Below are 23,283 nucleotides of genomic sequence, written 5' to 3'. Positions count from 1 at the left end.
CATAACGGCTCAATTAGATTTTAATTTTGATGTCAAAGAACTAAAATATAATTTATAAAGCTCAAAAAAAGAAATACACATAAATTCAATTAGTTTTGATATGGTTGTATAATGTTCCTATACAACCGGTGGTATAATTTTTTTTTTTCCGGCCGAGAGAGTGAGAGACTAAACACCCAGTTGCAATTCCTTGCAAAGTCTTATTTGTAGATAATTGTTGTTCTATAGTGTTATACAACAAGATCTCTCACAGAACTAATTATAAAGTTATAGTAAAAACCTATCAACTTTTAACTCAAATTTATTTTCATAACATAACGTTTTAGATTTACTAAAGATAACATCACACTTTATTGCATAAAACCACAACTTTTTGTTAATTTTTTATTTTCATCTTTAAGTTAAAAACAATAAATTCTCTTTTGAAATTGGCTGTCTTATTTTAAATATGATGATCAGAGACCGTTTTATACGAGAATTTCCATGCGTACACATCAACTATAAGATGATATGTACTTTGTATTTATGTCTTTGGCCAAGCAAGACACCAAATATTGTTTTTAACATATATAATTAATGTGGAATACATAAGTGCCATTATTAACAATAAAACATAATGATTAGTTAATTAGCGCCTTCGTGCAGCGGTTTTCCTTTGGCAATTGAAGTAGACAGCGGCCACGGGAAGCCCCAGGTTGTTCAGTTCAGCAAACTGGCGGGCACAGAACCTCTCACGAGAGCTTGGGACCTGACACTTGCCCTACGGTTCTGCTTATATAGGAGAAACACAAACCTGTGGATGCCTATGTTTGGCCTTGGCATTTCATAGGCCACCAACTCATTTCCTATAAAACCATTCAAATTATAACAAATTTTTTAAATCTTTATATATATTTTTTTAATCAATAAAATTAAGTCGAGTTCATAAAATCAAGATAATAACATATGTTGATTGTCTTACCAAAAGTAGCATCTGTTGTGCCTGGAATATCTGTTACAATCCTGTAAGATAATCTAATTAATCAGTAAAAACATCCCCAAATGTAAAGAAATACATACAATATTTATATTTATGTTTCCTTCTATACATTTTATAGTTATACAAGTAGCAGAAGTTTTCTTATATATTACCAGTGTAGGTGCTCTCTTAGATATGGATCACTTGGTCCAAGAGCATCTGGATCAGTCATTATCTACAAAAAATTAAAATAAAAAGTTAGGTCTTTCAATTAGATATGTAAATGCATAATAAATATATAGAGAGAGTTTTATGATAGCATAAGGTTAGCATATATACGAGTAATTGTAAAATGGTTTTACATAAATTAGTGTAAAATCATCCCGTAAAGACTTTTTACTAAAGGAGACTGTGCTTTCTAAACTTCCCACACTTGTAGCTGATTGTGATATTACAATGTGTTTTATGCTTCGGCTGAGGAAAGCAGGATAATTTGAGTTTTTGTTCCTATGTGTCGAAACAGATGGATGGATTAGCAAATCAGTCTGTCTCATTGAAGAAGGCCAATATCCGTCACAAGCTGAAGACAGATAGTGGCCCTCTTACAAAATGTAAATGGGAGGGCAAGTGGGGTATCCATTTCACCCCCATTTGCACTATCTATTTGCATTTTGTGAGAGAGACGCTATCCGTCTTCAGCTTGTGACGGATAGTGTCTGTGTTAACAAATTGTGTGAAACTTTAAAAAAGATGATATTCAAGCTAAATTACATCCGATTAACAGCTTAACCACAAAATTGTTGTTTTGTTCAGCGACCTTAAGCGATCTTCGATGATTAATTCAGCGGAGATACCCCAAACTTGGAAAAAAATGAGCCTCTTGGAGGATTTAAAAATTGTTGTTCAGTTAGTACTCCGTATAATATAACTACCGTACATTGTAAGTTAAAATTTAAAGAGTTATTTAATGTAAATACTCCACACTATTACGGGTCTTCTCAAATTACTCCAAAGTATAGTTTAACCGGTATTATACTCAACTATTACCCCCATTATCTTTCAATAGAATTGCATTTTCTTTTACCTGAAGTAGCAGGTAATTCCATCTACCGTCCCACTTTTACTTCTTTCTAAATTTGTATTCATCTTTATCATCCATACCTGCAACTTTCCTCCTCCTTAACTTTTCCCCAATTTTCATCTTCATTAATTAACTCCAACAAAGAATCACCTAAATCATTAATTAGCTACTAATAATCTCAAATAAAAGGGAGGAGTAAATCATCATCAATTAGATACGTTAATTAATGAAGATGAATCAATAATGAAATCTAATTCCCTTCAAAAAAAAAATGAAATCAAATAACCTATCTCCAAAATAAACCCAATACCCAGGAACCCCATCAACACCTCCGACCAACCACCCTGCCGCCCTGCACAACCAGATCACCTTCCGTCGATTCTAGACTCTACCCGCCCTCCCTTGGCTCATCTACTTCCCAATTTCAACAACCAGAACCAATCCTACGACAACCACCCTACTAGATTTGTCTGCTTTTCTTTGGAAGTTCTTACATTACTTGCTAGTATTGATATTCATAACTCATATGGCTTCCGCCGTTGATTGCATGTCAAGCTCCGCCATTGCTGATTTTCGGAGGCGATTGAGTGAGTTAACTCGGTATGAAAAGGAGTTGAGGAGGTAGCTGAAGTTTAATACTAGTATTTGTGTTGTAAATTACAAGTATTTGAGTGTGGATCTAAGTATGGAGTATGAGTATCTAGTGTTCCTGGTTTTCTGGACAGTTTGAGTTAGGGTTCTGAGTTTCGTAGTACTTAGGTAACATCGACTTAACGGATTCTTTACGGTTCCTATAATTGTGCAATCTATGCCATTGTTGATTATTGTTGCCTGCAAGTTAGGGAGTTTGAAGATGATAATGATAGAAGATGATAATGATATATGGTTGTTAATTGGGGGAAGGTGATACTAATGAGTGTGTTTTAAAATGACCGTATTAATAGGTAGTAGGTCACCTAATTATAGTATGGGAAAAGGTGTTAATAGTTGAGTTTATTCTGAAATTAAGTAAAATATGGAGTATTTTGAGAAGATCACCCATAGTTCGGAGTATTCACGTTAAATAACCCAAATTTAAATCCGTACTCTCTCCTCTTTCCCGAGTAATATTTCTCCAATAGGTCTTCTTTATAATGATTTTAAACTAGGTTAATGTAAGACCCTGTTCTTTTGGACTTCTATTTGCCTTTTTAAGATTCGGTCTCTATAAGTTCGATTCGATTTCTATAAGTTCGATTCGATTCGATTCGGCTCTTATAGGTTCAGTTCAGTTCCTACAAGTTCAGTTCAGTTACTATAAGTTCAGTTCAGCTCTTATAAGTTCAGTTTAGACAAGTTCATACAACTTATATTAACTATAAATTCATACATGTTTTTTTAATATTGACGAATTGAAAAAAAATAGTACCCTTTTCATTAAAATCAATGCAAAAAAAAAAATTCAATATTAAAATTATCCTATATACATTATTCTTAAAAAAAATAGATGGTTAGAAAAAAAAATAGGCGATGATGTCAGTGAAAATGAAGATGAAGATGAAAGTGACGAGTATGATGATAATATGGAAATAAATGGTTAGAAAAAAAAATGTAATATATAATTTATTTTTTATTGTAATGTATTGTATTAGTTGTAAAAAAAAATTAATATATATAAAGTGTAAAATTTTTATAAGTTCAGTTCGACTTCTATAAGTTTAGCTCATATAAGTTTAACTCAACACTTATAAGTTCAGTTCAGTTCCTATAAGTTCAGTTCAGTTCAGTTCAGCTCCTATAAGTTCAGTTCAGTTCCTATAAGTTCAGTTCAGTTCAGCAAATAGAAGTCCAAAACAACGGGGCTTAAATCCATTTCGGAAAATGCACGCGGTGCCCTTGAACTTTGATGTTTTGCCCGAAATACCCAATTTTTTTATCCGGAAAACTTTAAGAAGCTATAACTCGTGTTTACGAGCTCAGAAAGTGGCGATTTTTTTTTTTCAAATTGATTATCTTTTCGAGAACTGCGACTTAAAAAAATTGTCGAGTTTGGAATTTGTGACCAAGAGATATGGTTACTCAAAGTTTGTTCGGTAAAAAAAACTTTGACGTACAAAAACTCCCAGCCACGGGATCCAAATACGATAATTTTTTTTCAAATCGTAGTTCTCGGAAAAATAATCGATTTGAAAAAAAAAAATTATCACTTTCTGAACTCGTAGACCCGACTTATAGCCTCTTAAAGTTTTCCGGAACAAAAAATTGGGTATTTCGGGCAAAAATCGAAACTTCAAGGGCACCTTATATTTCCAAAGAGTCTGATGACAACAGTACCAGAATATGATGACAACAGTAACCCTAGCTATTTATTCTCACTAAACTATAGGTAATTATGTAAAATTTAAGGTGGTTTTACTATACAAAAAATAATGTTATTTTTTCATTGGTTCAAAAAAAGGATGATGTTATTTGTACGTTCATTTTTCTTGCATTGTCGGGCAAAGTAAAACTTAGCAACTTGCAACTTGCAACCTGACGGAAGTACTATTGACAATTCTTGATGATGTTTTCCAAATTTCATGCCCTTTCTAGTATGTGTTGTGATTACTCTGTTTCCCTTAGAAGGTTGAGCAAATGTACGGTTTGATGTACGCACTGAGACTGTTTCCGAATGACCCAAGATGAAAATTATGTCGAAATCTGCATCGAAGGACTTCTCCTTCATGATAGAAAGAAGAACATCCACTTTATTGAGCAATTTTGCTTTATTTCATTATAATCCAAAACCAAAAAGTAACAAGTCTTTGACGTCATTGGAAATGGAAACTTACTCTCTAGTTGATACGAACACTAATTCTGTTTAAGACTTTCAATTATTATCTAGGGGTACTGTTGTCATCAGATTCTGGTTCGATCCATTTGCCATTGTTGTAATTAACCCATGTTCCACACAACAATCTTTACCCTTTATTTCGGTTTACTACACACCATGGAAGAAATAACTTAGTGAATGACTAGTTAAAGAAATAGTATGCAAGTTATTTTACCAGTTCTTGATTACAAGGGTTGTTTGGTAACTTTTTGTATGTTTTTCTATTCATGGTTTGGTATAGCTAGTTTTTGTTTTTTTTTTTTTTTTTTTTTTTTTTTTTTTTTTGCGTGTTCATTTTTATGATTTATATTGTTTCCAATAAATCATGTAGAAAACGCATTTAGGAAACAGGACCAGCATTTCTTGTACAGAGATTATTGTCCTTGAGTTCTTCCTAGCATTTCTTGCCCGAGATCAGCATTCTATCAAGTCAGTCTTCTTCATATAACTCTTACTATTGTTCTCCAGCAAGATTCTTTGAAAGACTTGAACCATGATATAGTGATATACCAGTTATATAGTGTGTGCCATTTGTTTTCCCTTCAATGCACCCGCACCATCTAGTCAAGCTATATGATATCAGGGTGTGGAAGCCTCTGAAAATATTATTTTTGACTAGAGATGCCGAGAAAAGAGCGAGTCAACGTCATAAAGTTGACTTTTTTTCGCCGGAAGTGGATTTTTAGTAGTCTTTCGCAAAATGAAGAAATGAAAGGTAGTTGAAAGCAAAAAAATAAAATGAAAGTTAGTTGTTCTAAGAGGACCCTAAATAAAAGGTAGTTTCTGAACAAAAAAACCATTATATATATTATAAATGTAATTTGTAACGATTGACACTTCTGGGAAAACTGCTAAAGATTTCAAATGTAATTAAATACGATGAATAACTTTTAAATTTACTGAACTAATGTCTAATCTTTGTTTTTTGGCTGTTCATAAGTTTATGTCTACATTAGAAAATTAGTCTACTTTTCTCCGTCTAGCAAAAGTAAGGTTTGCAAAATTTGGGGTTGTCTTAATCTTTTACGACCACAACATTAATAGCGGTCTCAAGTTTGAAACTGCCAATTGCTAGACTAAATTTTTTTATTTGTTACCAAATTGTAGGATTGAGAAAAAACAATCGCAAAAACTGAAAAAAAAAAATACACGTAAATATGGTTTTGGGATGCCACTTCCTTGATATGCGACCAACACTTTGCACGGTGCTAGATCGTGCATTTCTTGTAGCGCCAATCGTGCAGCCAAAATGAAAAATAAAGATAAGAGTCTAATTCAATTGGTATAGGTTGTAGGTAGAGGTGGGCATTTGGGCGGGTTGAGGCGACTTTGCTCATGTGTCATGATTTTGCTAGCTCACGAGGCTGCACATAAGCTTGGCCTGACCAGCTTCCTCCACCAGGTCGGTTCTAGGTCAAAGACTCATAGCCTAACTCGCCCCAACCACCAGAAAGCAAAAAAAATTTGGTACATCCACGGGCCGATCGGTTAGAAGTATCCGGGATACGTGTCCAAGTGTCGGACTTTTGTATTTTATGACAAAATTTCATGTTTTTGGTTTAAATGAAGTGTTCGACCGTCAGTGTCTATTGTTCGATACGGGTAATGTCTATTGTTCGATACGGGTAAGAGTCCGAGCATCATAGGTCATAAGAGATTAATTAAGAGGATAATACATCAGAAACTAAAATTGCTATTAAGATGAGACACGAAAATCAGAGAGAATCGGCTCGGGATTAGTCCGTACTTTGTAGGCAAAGAACATGAGTGGACTGTATTGGTTATTTGGCTGCCACATGTTGCTTACTCTTTGGTGTGTAAAGTGTGCTCTTTTTCTAGGGAACATATGCTTTTTCTGGGTACATGTAATAAAGAGAATCTGAGACAATAGAGACCCTAGCTAGCTTGGTGATTAATGATGTACCCGGAACTCCGTACTATTTTGGCAGATCATGTAATATTGTAGTCCCAAAATATGGTAACTCTCTAGGTGTAAATTTCATCCACATTTGGTAACAACTAACAACCTTCTTCTTAAACATAGTACCAAAAAAAAATCAACCTTCTTCCCAATGTCCTAAACTCGTACTATATTTTCACTATCATCTCCCTTTGTATGAGGGCATTGTCTTTCTCTATAGCTTTTGTGAGATTTGCCATTAGATAATTGATCTTAACCTTCATTGTTACTCCCTCAAGTGATATGTATCTTCCCATTTCTCTAATATATGTGAAAAATATTTTATTAAAAAGAGAAGATTGATAAAACTTGGAGGGAGTATATTATAGGAGTGTAATTCAAAATTCCCTCGAAGAAGGTAACAATGTTTGGTTAAAGTTTGATATTGTAACATTTGAACTCGCAATATTTTCTTAAACAATACTCCGTATTCCATACAAGATAAATTAAAGTTTAATGCTCAATGCTCAATTCTATACATGGATGGAAGGGCATAGGAGAAAGGTTCCTTGTACTACCAAAAATGAGATTCTTCCCAAATTATTTCCGTATTAAATATTATCCTATGTCTTTCCTAAAAAAATTATTAATCCATGTCAAGATACTCCCCACTCACCATTAAAGGTCCGTCATCCATACGGTATAGCTATGTTAAATTTAAGTAATTATAATTATTAAAACTATATGGAGGATGGATCCTCATATTTTTGCAAAGAAACAATATTTTAAGAAGAAACAGGAATCAAATGATTGCTTATGTAATTTGTATTGTGCTCTTGAAGAGCACAATACAAGTTAAGGAAGAATTCCCTAATTAGCATGTCATGCTCGGCAGCTCTAGTAGCATTTTTTTTTTTTTTGTATTGTAGCATTTTAATTTTAATTTGTTTAAGGGAACTCTAATTATACTCATTTACGAATCACAAGCTGGGATGCATGAAACTATAGAAACCCTAATACATAGATGCACGCAATAAGGCCAAGAGCAGTAGGTAGACTATATCACCGAATTATAACGGGTGGTATAGTTTTTGAACTTTATATTAAAGTATTTGAATTTAAGCGTAAAGTCTACAAACCTTACTGTATAATTTATGAGCTCCTTTACACAAATATTGAGCTCAAAAATTATAATGAAACTCACAAACAATTTAATAAACATATAAGCTCAATTAGATTTTAGATTTTAGTTTTGATGTCAAAAAATTGAAATATAATTTAAAAGCTAATAAAAAAAATACATACATAAGTTCGATTAGATTTGGATACTGTTGTATAATGCTCCTATACAACCGATGGTATAATCCTTTTTTCCCGGCCGAGAGAGTGAGAGACTAAACCCAGTTGCAATTCCTTGCAAAGTCTTATCTGTAGCTAATTGTTATAGTGTTATACAACAAAATCTCTCACAGAACTAACTATAAAGTTATAGTGAAACCTATCAACTTTTAACTCAAATTTATTTTCATAACATACCGTTTTAGATTTTACTAAAGATAACATCACACTTTATTGCATAAAACCACAACTTTTTGTTAATTTTTTATTTTTATTTTTATTTTTAAGTTAAAGTAGTAAATTCTCTTTTGAAATTGACTGTCTTATTTTAAATATGATGATCAGAGACCGTTTTATACTTGAATTTCCATGCATACATATCAACGATAAGATGATATGTACTTTGTATTTGGCCAAGCAAGACACCAAATACTGATTAACATATATATAATTAATGTGAAATACATAAGTGCCATTTTTTTTTTGGAAGAAAGACGTGCATAAATTAAAGCAAGAGTTTAAGAGTACAAGAATGGCACTTATGTACTCTTGAACATAAGTGCCATTATTAACTAAAAAGATAATGATTAGTTAATTAGCGCCTTCGTGCAGCAGTTTCCCTTTGGCAATTGAAGTAGACAGCGGCCACGGGAAGCCCCAGGTTGTTCAGTTCAGCAAACTGGCGGGCACAAAACCTGTCTCGAGAGCTTGGGACCGTGACACTCGCTCTACGGTTCTGCTTGTATAGGAGAAACACAAACCTGTGGATGCCTATGTTTGGCCTTGGCATTTCATAGGCCACCAACTCATTTCCTATAAAACCATTCAAATTATAACAAATTTTTTAAATCTTTATATATATTTTTTAAATCGATAAAATTAAGTCGAGTTCATAAAATCAAGATAATAACATATGTTGATTGTCTTACCAAAAGTAGCATCTGTTGTGCCTGGAATATCTGTTACAATCCTGTAAGATAATCTAATTAATCAGTAAAAACATCCCCAAATGTAAAGAAATACATAGAATATTTATATTTATGTTTCCTTCTATACATTTTATAGTTATACAAGTAGCAGGAATTTTCTTATATAAAGTTCTAGTCAGGAGCATGTATATATTACCAGTGTAGGTGCTCTCTTAGATATGGATCACATGGTCCAGGAACATCTGGATCAGTCATTATCTACAAAAATTAAAATAAAAAATTAGGGCTTTCAATGATATATGTAAATGCATAATAAATATAGGGAAATGATGAGGGTTGTATTTAAGGTGCCAAAAAAGGAATGAAAACCTTAAATCAAGCATTAATGACATCAATTTACGCGTAATTGTGTCTTAAATTCCTAATTTAATTCCATTTTGGGAAGTAATTTAGTTCTTAATAAGGGCTGTATTTATCATTAACGATAAATATAAAAAGAGAGTTTTATGTTAGCATAAGGTTAGCATTATATACGAGTAATTGTAAAATGGTTTTACATAAATTAGTGTAAAATCATCCCGTAAAGACTTTTTACTAAAACATAGATAGTTGTTAAAAAGAAGTGTGAAGGTGTTTAGGTAAAATGTAAGGTGATTTTACACTAATTTATTGTAAAACCGAATTACACAAAATTTGTGTAAAGTTATAGTGTATAGGTTAGAAATTTCAAGTTGAAACCTTGCCCTAAAGGCCTAAACTGTTAAATACACTGTTTTAGATGACTCATAGTGAAAACTACATACTACATATGTCGAAAATGTTATTTTGCAACCGTTTTTGGAGGTGATCCCAAAAAAGCAGTCGTAAAAACGCGTGTTTTTTGTAATGTATCAATCGAGTGTGACTTTATAAATAAGAAATGCCGACATGATATGTGTATAGATAAGATACCAAAGTGAAGAAGGAAATCATGTTGCCGTCATGAACTTGAACCCTAGGCTTAAGTGTAACAGAGGAAGGCAAGAATTCACGGCCATTGAGAACTTGTTTGGCATTGTAAGTGACAGACATTCTTACAGTTGGATGAAAGGGATCTATGACATCCCCTACTACTCTTGCTATTATGAGGGGACTTGGCTTATTTGCCATCTATATCTAAATATACGTTTATAGTTAAAGGGGATTTTCAAGAATAGAAACTATAGAAGAAGTTGCCTTGATGCCATTGGATGGAAGATGACATCTCTTATATATACACTTGTAGAAAATAAAGTTGAAATTTCAAAGTAATTAATTAGACTAGTGAGTAGTTAATTTAGTTTATGAGCTACATTAGATTCTATAATTTTCATATCAAAAGCAATGAGCTCAATAAGTTCCTACTCCATACATTTAAGCTAAGTTTAGATTATTTTTATTAAATTATTAAGTTTTCTTTAAGGATATTTAGCTAATACTTTTGATTCAGTCGAGTTTCGTGATTTTTAGAGACGTGAATAGAATCAGGTGGCTCGTTATTTAGTTAACCTTATAACGATTAATTATTCAACCCAGGTGTGATTTTTGGTTTGGTGTAGGGCCAAAAGTCATGGTTGATATTGTCTCTTTGGTTTGGTGTAGGGCCAAAAGTTATGGACTCATGGTTGATATTGTATCTCTATTAAGGCATCAGTAAAATGTGGACAACTTATTTTAGGGGTGTTTGGTTCATAAAAGGTATCGGTTTGAAATTTAGAATCAAATCATGGTGGTATTAGTTGAGTTTGGAACTATAACTTCTTTTTGGTTAAATTTTGTAATGATTATCAATATTTTCTCAATTTCTCGTATGTTTATCTTTTGAATATGCAAGGAGTTTTATACTTTTATTCTTAACAATACTTAAAATGTCAAAAACAAAAACAAAAAAACATCATTTTTAATATTTATTTTTATATAAAAAAATTTGTTGAACAAAAGTAATTTAGTTTTTTCATGTTTTGAGGATAAACATTATTTTATGATTATTTTTAATTTTTGGAAAAACTTCTAAATAAAAAAATATATTGGATTACCTAACTCAAAAAACACTTGTTTTTTTCTTTATTCTCTCATTTGATTCGAAACAAACGCCAAATATGCATTTAGTGCATTCTAAACTCATACCTTCTGCCAAAATTATGCGAGCCAAACACTCCATAAGCTAATAAATTAGTTAAGTTATTTGTATGTCTTTTGGTATAAACTTTCTGCTACAACAGATGTAAAAAATAATAAAGAATGTTAAGGTAGTTCACTAATGACGTGTTAGCTATGTCCAGTAACAAAAGACCTTCATACCGGGTCATTCGAAAGGGACTTAAGTGATTTAAGACATATTCTAACACTTTAAACAGAGAAAATGATAAATTGAATTTTTACCCGTTCGGGCATGAACCTAGAAAGAATCTGTTCAATTTAGAGGTGGGTGTATGTGTGTGCATTCTATTGAATCATTATTTTAACGCAATGACATTTTTTATTTATATATGATAGAATTATATTCCGTAATCATTAATGAGAAAACGTATTACAATATATACTTGGTTTACATGTGTGAACACAATATAAAATATAGACAAATATAAACAATACGATATCTACGCTATCTATTTACTAATACACCCCCTCAGTCGAAGCGGGAGGACGCTGGACGCTGAGACTGGATCGGAACTGATTAAATAGCTGGCGCGGCAGCCCCTTAGTGAAAATATCGGCATATTGAAGCGACGAAGGGACATGAAAAACACGAACCAATCCAACCTGCACTTGCTCACGAACAAAATGTATATCGAGCTCAATATGTTTCGTGCGCTGGTGCTGAACGGGATTACCCGATAAATAGACGGCCGAAACATTGTCACAATAGACCAATGTGGCGTGGCGTAGAGGCATGTGAAGCTCAAATAGAAGATTACGCAGCCAAGTTGTTTCGGCAACGGCATTAGCGACTCCCCTGTATTCGGCCTCTGCACTAGATTTAGAAACAGTGGGCTGGCGTTTGGAGGACCAAGAGACCAAATTATCACCCAAGAAAACACAATAGCCCGAGGTCGAGCGTCTAAAATCAGGACAACCGGCCCAGTCGGCATCAGAATAAGCAGTTAAAGTATGAGACTTAGACGCGGTAAGGGTGAAACCAAAATCCACAGTACCCTTTATATAACGAAGAACACGTTTCATAAACTGTAGATGGGGTTCACGGGGGTCATGCATGAAAAGACATAGCTGCTGAACCGCATAAGTAATATCGGGGCGAGTAATAGTTAGATATTGAAGTGCACCTGCCAAACTGCGGTATAAACTCGGATCAGCAACCGGAGGGCCAGCCGTGGCACTTAATTTGGCGGAAGTGTCCACGGGTGTAACGGAAGGATTGCAGCTCGACATAGAAGCCCGCGCGAGGATAGATTTAGCATACTGACCCTGAGATAAAAATAAACCTGTGGAAGAACGGGTGACAGTAATACCAAGGAAATGGTGTAAAACACCAAGATCCGTCATAGCAAATTCGCGGGACAAAGTCTGAATAAGTTGCTGCAAGAACCGGTTAGATGAAGCAGTAATAACAATATCATCGACATAAAGCAGTAAATAAGCCGTGTCAGCGCCGCGTCGATAAATAAACAAGGAAGCATCAGAAATACTGCTGTGAAAGCCTTTAGAGGTAATAAAATTGGCGAAACGTTGATACCACGCCCGAGGGGCTTGCTTAAGACCATATAAAGATTTGCGGAGTTTGCACACATGGCCTGGTTTGGACTTGTCAACAAACCCGGGTGGTTGATGCATATATACCGTCTCAACAAGGTCACCATGTAAGAAAGCATTTTTAACGTCAAGTTGGTGAATCGGCCAGGAGCGGGAGACGGCCAGACTTAAAACAGTCCGAATGGTAGTGGGTTTAACAACAGGACTAAAAGTTTCATCACAGTCAATGCCAACCTGTTGAGTTTTGCCATTGACAACCAAACGCGCTTTATATCGCTCAAGGGTACCATCCGACTTAAATTTATGGCGATATAGCCACATGCACCGAATCACAGATGCATCAGAAGGTCGAGGCACTAAATCCCATGTTTTATTTTCAATAAGAGCGCGATACTCGGCATTCATTGCGGTAGTCCAATTAGGGTCCTGAAGAGCAACACGAGGGGACTTGGGTAAAGGCGATATGGTGGGAGGGTTAGAGGCAATAAGGTTCAGGCGATCAATGGGTTTATAAATGCCATGGCGGGCTCGGGTTGCCATGGAATGGGGCTGGGGCTGACTTGGTGGTGGTGGGGGAGGCGGAGGTGGAGGGGTTGGGTTACGGGCAGGGGTTGATATTGGCGAGGCAGGGGACTCAGCTGGTGAGGCAGGGGAGGTATGGTGGACTGGGCTATGAGGGGAAGGAAGTACGGGCTGGGAAGTGGGTTGTGGGCTGGGTGAAGGGGTAGGGGTTACGGGCTGGGCAGGGTTGTGCGGGTAGGAATAGGCGTCAGGTGGGAGGGGTGGGGCAAGGAAGTCGTAGGCAGAGGTGGAGGGTGGTTCGATGGAGGCAACGGGAAAGGTATGCTCATCAAAGGTGACATGACGGGACAACAAAACTTTGCCAGTGGCGAGCTCTAGACACCGGTACCCTCTATAATTTGCGGGATAGCCAAGGAAGACACAACGAGTGGACCGGGGAAGGAGTTTGTGTTGACGCGTAGCAGAGGTATTTGGGTAGCACAAGCAACCGAACACGCGGAGGTGGTTGTATGTGGGAGTGCGAAGGAAGAGGGCGGAAGCGGGGGATCGATAGTTGAGGAGTTTGGAGGGAAGAATATTGTGGAGGTAGGTTGCGGTGTGGAGTGCATCGACCCAAAAAGTTGGAGGGAGGGACGCGTGAAGGAGGAGTGTTAACATGATTTCATTTAGTCGTCGAATCATGCGTTCCGCTTTACCATTTTGAGGTGACGTTTGTGGACAAGAGAAACGAAGGGTTAGACCGTGATGTTGGGCGAGATTGTGGAAGGTGGAGTTATCGAATTCGCGACCCATATCGCATTGAAAGCTTTTAATTTCTTTGGTGAATTGAGTGCGAATAAAGTTATGAAATTGTAAAAATTTATCGGGTGCATCGGATTTAAATTTTAGAGGATAGACCCAAACATAGTGAGTGTAATTATCAATTAGGACCATGTAGTATTTGAAACCTGTTTTGCTGAGTATAGGGGATGTCCACAAATCGCAATGAATAATATCAAACGGAACAAGAGACATGGAGGTAGAATCTGTAAAAGGAAGTCGTTTATGTTTACCGACTTGACAAGAATGACAAAGTTTGGAGTTGGACTCCTTAGTACTACGAATAAAATTGTGTTTATTAAGAAAATGAACAATATTAAAACCAGGGTGACCAAGGCGAGAGTGCCATGGATCAAGTGCAGACTCGGCTAGGACGGTGATGGGCGGTTCGGTCTGTGATGTAGCTGACACGGGGTAGAGAGTACCGGTACTATTGCTCCTCATTATCGTTGTCCCGATCAATATCCTTCACAGAAAAGTTATGTGGGTCAAATTCAACAAGAACATTGTTATCTTTTGTGAATTGACGTACGGAAATAAGATTTTTAATAATATTGGGGGCATAGAGGACATTTTTAAGGGACAATTTACGGTTAGGGAGGTTAAGGGTAGTGTTGCCCGATCCAAGAACCGGAATAGACTTACCGTTACCAACAAATATAGACCGAATATGACTCGAATTAAAAGGAGGATTGAGAGTACCTGACTCGGATGTCAAATGAGACGAAGCGCCTGTGTCCATAACCCATTGACCATTATCCTGAGGATAAATAGTCATAGTCTGCAAAGCCTGTCCGAGAGCAGCAGGGTCGAAACCAGAGCTAGGAGCAGCCATATACGCCTGACCATAGGTAGGCGTCTGAACAGAAAACCGCGGTTGCATGGGGACCGTTTGACGTGGTGGAGCCTGCGGTTGCCAGGGAGTTGCCCACCCCTGTTGAGTTGGGTATGGGCAAGGTGGAACACTCCATGGAGTGGGCCACGGTGAACCAGGTTAAACAGGAAAAGTCACGGTGGTTGGAGCGGGAGTGGAGGGCTTACCACCACTCGAATGACCACTGTTCTTATCATTACCACGCCAATTATTACGACCCTTTTTGTTGTTGTTGCGTTTATTCCAATTACCATTGCCATTATTATTATTGCGAGAGGAGTTAGAAGAATTACCATTACCAGCCGAGTCCAAACCATCCGTGGATGAATCAGGAACCGCAAGTGCAGTAGGAGCCGACTCAGACCTGGCGGATTTTCGTTGATCTTCCAATTGCAACATACTCCATGCCGCCTCAAATGAAGGCAATTGCTGATTGATGTATGCCCCAACAGTATCATATGCAGAGGGCAAACCGCGAACAAGCTGCAACACTAAACGCTGATCATCGACTTTACCACCAACATCGTTGAGTTGTGTGGCAATGTCCTTGAGACGCTGACAATAATCATCAAGAGATGACGCTTTCTCGAGGGACAAATTAGTAAACTCGTGTTCAAGACCCGCTGCACGTGACCCCTTGTTGTTGAGATATAGATTTTGCAAACGAACCCAAGCCTCATAGGCAGTGGATTCGGTTTCGAGAATACGAAGCAAGATGTCGTCTGAAACTGATCCGTAGATCCATTGTAGGACATGTGCATCGATTTCGGTCCATTGCTCAAATTCAGGGCTGTTTTCGGCAGGTGGCTTGGTGCCATCGATGTGATGAAGCACCTTGTACCCACGAGCATGAAGGGTGAAAAGTTTCACCCAGGCGGAGTAATTGACTTTCACTCCGTCAAGCATACGAACTTTGTTGAGAATATTGTTAACGGAATAGACAGGATGAAGCGTGGACTTACCAGATGCTCCATCGGACTGCGTAGCTTTGCCGTCGTTGGTCATGGCCGTGGCAGATGATGAACGGCGGCGGCTAGGGTTTGGTGTTTTTGATTTTTTTTTGGAAAAACCTAAACCACTGATACCATGATAGAATTATATTCCGTAATCATTAATGAGAAAACGTATTACAATATATACTTGGTTTACATGTGTGAACACAATATAAAATATAGACAAATATAAACAATACGATATCTACGCTATCTATTTACTAATAATATATTTAAGTTCACAAATTCTTGTTTAAGACGAAGATATCCGTTTTATTGTTAGAACAGGTCAAGTATTATTCATTTGCATAGATGAACCCAAAAAAAAAGTAATATATAGGGAATAACAAAACTTTATCCCAACTTTATAAATAGTGTAGTATACGTGCGTGATCCGTTTTAATTATAAAATGGATAATTCCGTTTAAGCAGGGGCGAAGCCAGGATTAAAAGTGTGGGGTAGCGAAAATATTAAGTGTATAACTTTTCTTAGAAAAAAATAAGACTCCTGAAAAAAATGTGTTGCAAAATATAAAAATTCAAATTGTAAACGCACAATCAACAATCAAATGAACACTCGATAATCGATACTAACTTAAAATCCTCGCTTTATAATTCACAATTTATCGTAATTTTATTTGCGACTATAATTTTGATTATATAGCTTTGTGATATAAAAAAAAATGTGAAACTATTACTATTGTAATAACTTAAAATTTTCACATTTTAATTCGACAACTTATCTTCATTTTATTTTCGGTACACTTTGATACTTTGCGATTTAGAAAATTTTAACCATTATAACAAATACGGAAAAATTTAAAACAAGTCTCTACTCCCTAGTACACAATATAATGGACGTAACTAATTTGGAAAAAAAATGCAATAATTAACAAATTTATTAATGGTCACGAACTAATTATTGAATTGTTGGAAAAAAAAAATTACGAGCATTTTGGCCGTTGCAAGGTTTCGAACCCAAGACTACAAGATGGAGTACCACTTGTATTAAACGTTGCACCACTCCCATGTTGATGTTTTATCTATGCTTTCAAGTGTTATTATTCCTTAATGCGCGGATTTGGGGTAGCAAATATAATCGTCAAAATTGATTTTTTTTTTTCGGGGTAGCGGCTGCTACCCTTTGCCACCTACTGCCTTCGCCCCTGCGTTTAAGGGAGACTAACTAGTTGTAATACTCCGTAATTATATGTCTTGGGGTACTCTATCGAGTAGCCCTTAATCTGTCGAGTAAGGGTAAGTTGCGAAATAAAATAGTTTCTGACCTGTTGGGTACTCGATCGAGTAGCTGGGGTACTCGATCGAGTAAGGGGGTACTCGATCGAGTACCTTGGGTACTCGATCGAGTGTCCGGTTTTACGGGGAGTTTTCTCGGGTTTTGTTAATTATGCGATTAAGGTATTTAAACATAATCGTCATTGTTTTAAATCACTTTTACAAAACCTAAAACCCTGTTTAAGAGAGAAAGCAGCCACTTCATCTTCCTAATCGCATTCTTAGCAATTCCCGAGTTCGACGGTCGATTCTTGTCGTAATTCGTATCGTTGAGTTCCTTGCGTCAAGGGTAAGCTTTTAACATAATTTTTATAATGCTTTGTTAAGATTGGTTAAACCCTAATTTAGGGATTGGGGATTTTGTGTGTAGTATGTGATGTGTAGTCTCTATGTGTTATGTGATAGGAGGAGGATTCGTAGAAGAGGCGTTTTGATACAGCTGTAGATACCGTCTGCTTGTTGTGCTTTCCGGTAGGATTTCTACTCGTATTAGTCCCATAATGGGATATTGGTGATGTCTTGTAGTTAGTTGTTTGATATGATGATTGTCTTGTGTTTGTGGTTGTGATTCTTTGTTGACGGTTCTCGAGATGCGTTCTCGGCTGAGTGGGGTCACTTGCGGGAGTGACTTCACGCCCTAGTTTCGCCCTTCGTGGAACCCGCCACGGAAGGGGATGTGCACATTAATGGGACAGGGTTATCGCTCGGTATGATGAGCGGGGCTTAGGTGGGAACGGCTGCGGTCCCCCACTGGCAGGGCTGGTCCAGTGGACAGTCAGTATTGAGATGATGGGAGTTGGTGTGTGTGTGTGTGTGTGTGTGTGTGTGACAGTTCAGCTGTCTGTTTATCTTATTATTGTTATCTATATTGATTGTGTGATTAGTACTGACCCCGGTGTTGTTTTGTAAACCTGCGGTGATCCATTCGGGGATGGTGAGCAGATATTGAGCAGGTATTGAGATGAGTCTTTGGGATAGCTGGGATGCCACGACATGACGATAGGAGTCTTCCGTTGTAGCCTTAGTTTATTTACTTTTCAGTTAGACAGTCATTTGAGAATAATGTATCGCACTTTTAGTTGGTTTCATGGATTGTAACTATTCGTTAAACTATTTATAATAAATGTTGTTTCTTTATTGTTGTTTGATTATCATTGCCTCGGGTAACCGAGATGGTAATGTCTTCATACCTGAGTGGTCCTGGTAAGGCACTTGGAGTATGGGGGTGTTACAAATGGTATCAGAGCGACGATCCTGAAACCTGTAACCAATGAACTTAATGAACATAGGGAGTCAATTAAAATGAACCCGGGGTAAAAGTTGCAGGAGCTAGTGCAAAGGCTTGGGAGACGTCCTAAAGTCGCGGGGGTCGCCCTACAACTTTGAACCGGTCACATGGGGGAAGTGTTTGTCGAGTTGTATGTGTGTTTGGTTAACTTGTTTACAAATTTGATGGAATGTGTTGATTGTTGGATGTTCGAAGTTGGAAGTTGAGAAGTGAAAGAAAAGTGATGATATATAGAAATTGTTGATGAAATGATAGCATGTTGAATGTTTTACAATGTGGCAATTAATATCATGATCGTTATGATATAATATGTGATTTATAAAGTTTAACATGTTAGCATATGACGTAACATGCGGGTAGCTTTTACGAATTAGTGTTACTCGATCGAGTGAGACTGACTCGATCGGGTGGGTTTTTGGCGAGTTTGAGTCCAGAATCGAGTTTTGGGGCACTCGATCGAGTAACTAGGGGTACTCGATCGAGTAGGGGGTCACTCGATCGAGTAGCCTAGATACTCGATCGAGTAGGTAAGAGATCAGAAGGTCTGTTTGGTTCTGGAGTTTGGGTACTCGATCGAGTACGTGGGGCACTCGATCGAGTAGCCCGTTACTCGATCGAGTGGGTTTGGGAACTCGATCGAGTAGGTTTTGGGGTCGCGTCTTCGTGTTTTGAAGTTTAGTACGTATGTTCATATCTACCCCTTTTCTTATATATGTATAGTTTCAAGATGCCGCCCAAGAGAGGCGCTTTGTACGCGAGAGCTGAGCTTATGACCGTGGATGACATCGTTAAGATGTTAGAGCATCAGGATGCTCTTACTGAGACCCTGAAGAGAGTGAATGAGGACAAGGATAAGAGTAAGGAGAAGGAGGTTGATCATTCAAAAATCAGCCTCTACATTGCGAGGTTTAACCCGAAGGAATACAAGGGGGTTGGGGAACCTAACCTTCTTGATAGTTGGCTGAGAGAGATGGAGAACATTTTAGACTTGGTTCATTGTCCTGATGAGATGAGAGTGGAACAGGCTGCGTTCTACCTAAGGGAGGCAGCAGGCAAGTGGTGGGATTCAGTGAAGGTGAGTGCTAAGGAGATATACACCAACCAAGGCTTACCTGCTATACCTTGGGAGGAGTTTCGTAGGGCTGTGAGGAAGGAGTTCGTACCGGAGCATGTAAGGAGTAAGTTGAGGGAAGAGTTTGATAAGTTTAAGATGACCGCTGAGATGTCGGTAGCCGAGTACGAGTACTGACAGTTCAATGAGAAGTCCAGGTATCCGAGGATATGGGTTTGAGTGAGGAGAACCTGACATTGAGGTTTGAAAGAGGGTTGACTACCACGATTATGGATAAGTTACCCGTGGGGATCTTTACCGATGTTAAGGAAGCTTATGAGAGGGCTGGAAGAGCTGAGAGGTTGGTGGAGATGGCTCAGGAGAGGTCAGGTGGTGAGAAGAGGAAGTCTGAGAGCGAGGGTGGTGGCCAATCGAATCACAAGAAAGGCAACCACAATCAGTCTAAGGGATTTTCTGCTGGGTCTGGGTTTAGTGCTGGGGCTTCCTTTGGGCGTGGCCGTGGGAGTGTGAGTAATAGTTGGGGAGTGACCTGCTTTGGTTGTGGTGGTGTAGGCCACAAGAGACATGAGTGCACGAGTGCACCAGGATCTTTCGAGAGACTCGCTGAGCCGCGAGCAACGGACCGGCGGGATCATGGCCAAACGGGGAAGTCAGAGTTACCAGAGTGGAGGCAACCGCAACGGCGGTAATTCTTATCAGAAGACACCGACGAACAACAACAACAATCAAGGGTCGGGTGCTAAGCCGACCGCATCGCCCCAAGATCTTGTCCGGGAGGTGGGCGAAGACCGGTGGCAAGTTGTTCATGATGGAGAAGAAGGCGGTGAGGAGGATGCGCACGTTATCACCGGTACCTTCCTTGTTAACGATATTCCTACGTTTGTTTTGTTTGATTCGGGGCTTCTCGATCGTTTGTGTCTTCGAGTCATGTTAAACGAGTTGGGTTTGAGAGTATATGAGTCTGTTAGTGAGCAAGTTTTCATACCTTCGGGTGAGTCTGTATCGTGTGGGAGGTTGTTTAGGGATGTATCTTTGATAGTTGGGCAAGTTGATTTCCCTGTAGAGTTGCTAGAGTTTCCTTTTAATGGTTTTGAGATGATAGTTGGGATGGATTGGTTAGGAAAGTATAAAGCTAAGATAGACTGTCATCAAAAGAAAGTATCCTTACGAGGTCCAAAGGGTGTTAGTGTGTCTTATCGTGGGTTTCTAGTCAAACCCAAAGTTAAGTTGATTGCAGCTGTCACCTTGAAGTCTTATCTGAGGAAGGGATGTCCGTTGATCTTGTGTCATGTGAGAGATGACCGGATAGAGAGCCCGACAGTTGATGAGATACCAGTGATGGGAGAGTTTGCAGATGTTTTTCCAGAGGAGATTCCGGGGTTGCCACCGAAGAGGGAGATAGATTTCACCGTAGAGTTGAAGCCAGGGACGGGGCCAATCTCTAAGGCACCGTACCGTATGGGTCCTAAGGAGATGGAGGAGCTTAGGAAGCAGTTGGATGATTTGATAGAGAAGGGATACATTAGACCAAGTGTATCGCCTTGGGGAGCACCAGTTCTTTTCGTAAAGAAGAAAGATGGGAGTTTGAAGCTATGCATAGATTACAGGGAGCTGAACCGTGTGACGATAAAGAACAAGTATCCTTTGCCAAGGATAGATGACCTGTTTGATCAGCTGAGCGGTGCAACAGTCTTTTATAAGATTGATTTGAGGTCGGGGTACCATCAGGTGAAGATTAGAGAGGTGGACATACCAAAGAAAGCTTTCACGTCGAGGTATGGTCACTATGAGTATGTGGTGATGCCGTTTGGGTTGTCTAATGCGCCGGCAGTGTTTATGGATTTGATGAATAGAATCTTCAGACAGTTCTTGGACCAGTTTGTAGTAGTGTTTATCGATGATATCTTAGTCTACTCTAAGACTAAGGAGGAGCATGACGAGCATCTGAGGATCGTGTTGCAGACTTTGAGGGATCATGAGTTGTATGCTAAGCTGTCCAAGTGTGAGTTCTGGTTAGAGAAAGTTGATTTTCTAGGGCATGTAATCTCTAAATATGGGGTAGCTGTGGATCCGGCGAAGATTGAGGCAGTGACAAAGTGGGAAGCACCGAAGAATGTTACTGAGGTTAGGAGTTTCTTGGGTTTAGCTGGATACTACAGACGGTTCGTGAAAGATTTCTCCAAGATAGCTAGACCGATGACAGCGTTGATGAGGAAAGAGAACAAGTTTCGTTGGGATGAGAGTTGTGAGACGGCGTTCTAAACATTAAAGGAGTGTTTGACCACAGCTCCTGTCCTCGCATTGCCTGAAGGGAGCGAGAATTTTGAGGTTTATACGGATGCCTCGAAGAATGGGTTGGGATGTGTGTTGATGCAGAATGGTAAAGTGATTGCCTATGCTTCTAGGCAATTGAAGCCTTATGAGGAGAACTACCCTACCCATGATCTGGAGTTGGGTGCAGTGGTGTTTGCTCTCAAGATTTGGAGACATTACCTTTATGGAGCAATCTTTAAGGTATTTTCTGATCACAAGAGTCTTAAGTACATCTTCACGCAGAAGGAGTTGAACATGAGACAGAGGAGGTGGATGGAGTTGATTGGCGACTACGACATGGAAATCATCTACCATGAAGGGAAGGCCAACATTGTAGCTGATGATTTGAGTAGGAAGAGTGTACATTCCTTGTGTACAGCTCTATCTTTGATGAGGCTGAGGGATGAGGTAGTGAGCTTTGGGATACATATGATGCAGAAAGGAGATGCCATGGGCGCTATGACAGTACAGCTTGAGTTTTATGATGATATTCGGGATAAACAGGCTTTGGATCCTAAGATAGTGGAGTGGAGAGCTGGAGTAGAGAAAGGGACAAAGTGTCCTGTTTTCTATTCATACAGATGGTAGTTTGAGGTTTGATGGTAGGTGGTGTGTTCCTAATGATGAGGAGTTGAAAAAGACGATCATGACAGAAGCGCATTGCACACCATACTCAGTTCATCCAGGTGGAGACTGTTGGAATATGTGTCCTCCGACAATAATGCGATCACGACTGTTGATCATGATGATCACATGTTTAAGTCTCATTAAAATGAATACAATTGGGAAGTAATATTGTTCGCATCAACTGGTCAACATATATCGGTAATGATTGGCTGACTAGAGTTTGACATTACTGTCGTGTGACGGTGGTGATCAGTTGACCCCCTAGGTCATACCTAAAGGGCAACACTCTTAATTGATTATTTAATTAATCGTATAATGTTACGAGTTAATTAAATTACTTGAAAATTGACGGACGATTTTGGAAGTAAAATTTACGTATCAAATTGAAATGTGATTAAATGAGATACGGTCTGAGTAATTGAATTGTATCATTACTCGGATGAAATTATTGTTTAAAGAAACAATCGGAATTGAATGATTTATTATAAATACAATCTGTTGTGATTTATAAATTGGAAAAATATTTTGGCACAAGTAATTATGATATTACTAAGTCGATTTTTGTATGTGACGTATTTTTATTAATACGTTGATTTTTAATATGTTGAAAATACATAACAAATATATGTGACATATGATATGTAACATATAGACAATTGACAAAAATAATATGGGATCCATATTAAGTAAAGTG

The 23,283-nt window shown here is 38.1% G+C and overlaps 1 protein-coding gene and 1 pseudogene across 1 annotated transcript; both read right to left on the bottom strand.

The window, feature by feature from the left end:
• Positions 1–628: 628 nt before the first annotated feature.
• LOC141589694 (protein CENTRORADIALIS-like) lies at positions 629–4,743 on the bottom strand (annotated as a pseudogene).
• A 3,980-nt stretch (positions 4,744–8,723) lies between these two features.
• Positions 8,724–10,237, bottom strand: LOC141590874 (CEN-like protein 2). Its single transcript, XM_074411397.1, has 4 exons — positions 10,009–10,237; positions 9,254–9,315; positions 9,058–9,098; positions 8,724–8,941 (listed from the first exon to the last, which is right to left on the bottom strand). The coding sequence occupies exons 1-4, from the start codon at positions 10,204–10,206 to the stop codon at positions 8,724–8,726; spliced, it is 519 nt and encodes a 172-aa protein (XP_074267498.1). The 5' UTR covers positions 10,207–10,237.
• Positions 10,238–23,283: the final 13,046 nt, after the last annotated feature.

This window comes from Silene latifolia, chromosome 7 (genome assembly GCF_048544455.1).
Source record: "Silene latifolia isolate original U9 population chromosome 7, ASM4854445v1, whole genome shotgun sequence".
NCBI lineage: Eukaryota > Viridiplantae > Streptophyta > Magnoliopsida > Caryophyllales > Caryophyllaceae > Silene > Silene latifolia.
This window is presented reverse-complemented; position numbering and strand designations above follow the sequence as displayed.

What these genes read in the sequence shown, in the direction of transcription:
- LOC141590874 (XM_074411397.1), bottom strand. Translation starts at nt 10,206, where the DNA reads ATGGCAAATAAGCCAAGTCCCCTCATAATAGCAAGAGTAGTAGGGGAT. An exon ending in TGATTTCCTTCTTCACTTTG is followed by an intron (nt 9,316 to 10,008) that starts GTATCTTATCTA and finishes TAATTTTTGTAG; the next exon opens with ATAATGACTGATCCAGATGT. An exon ending in CTAAGAGAGCACCTACACTG is followed by an intron (nt 9,099 to 9,253) that starts GTAATATATACA and finishes ATTATCTTACAG; the next exon opens with GATTGTAACAGATATTCCAG.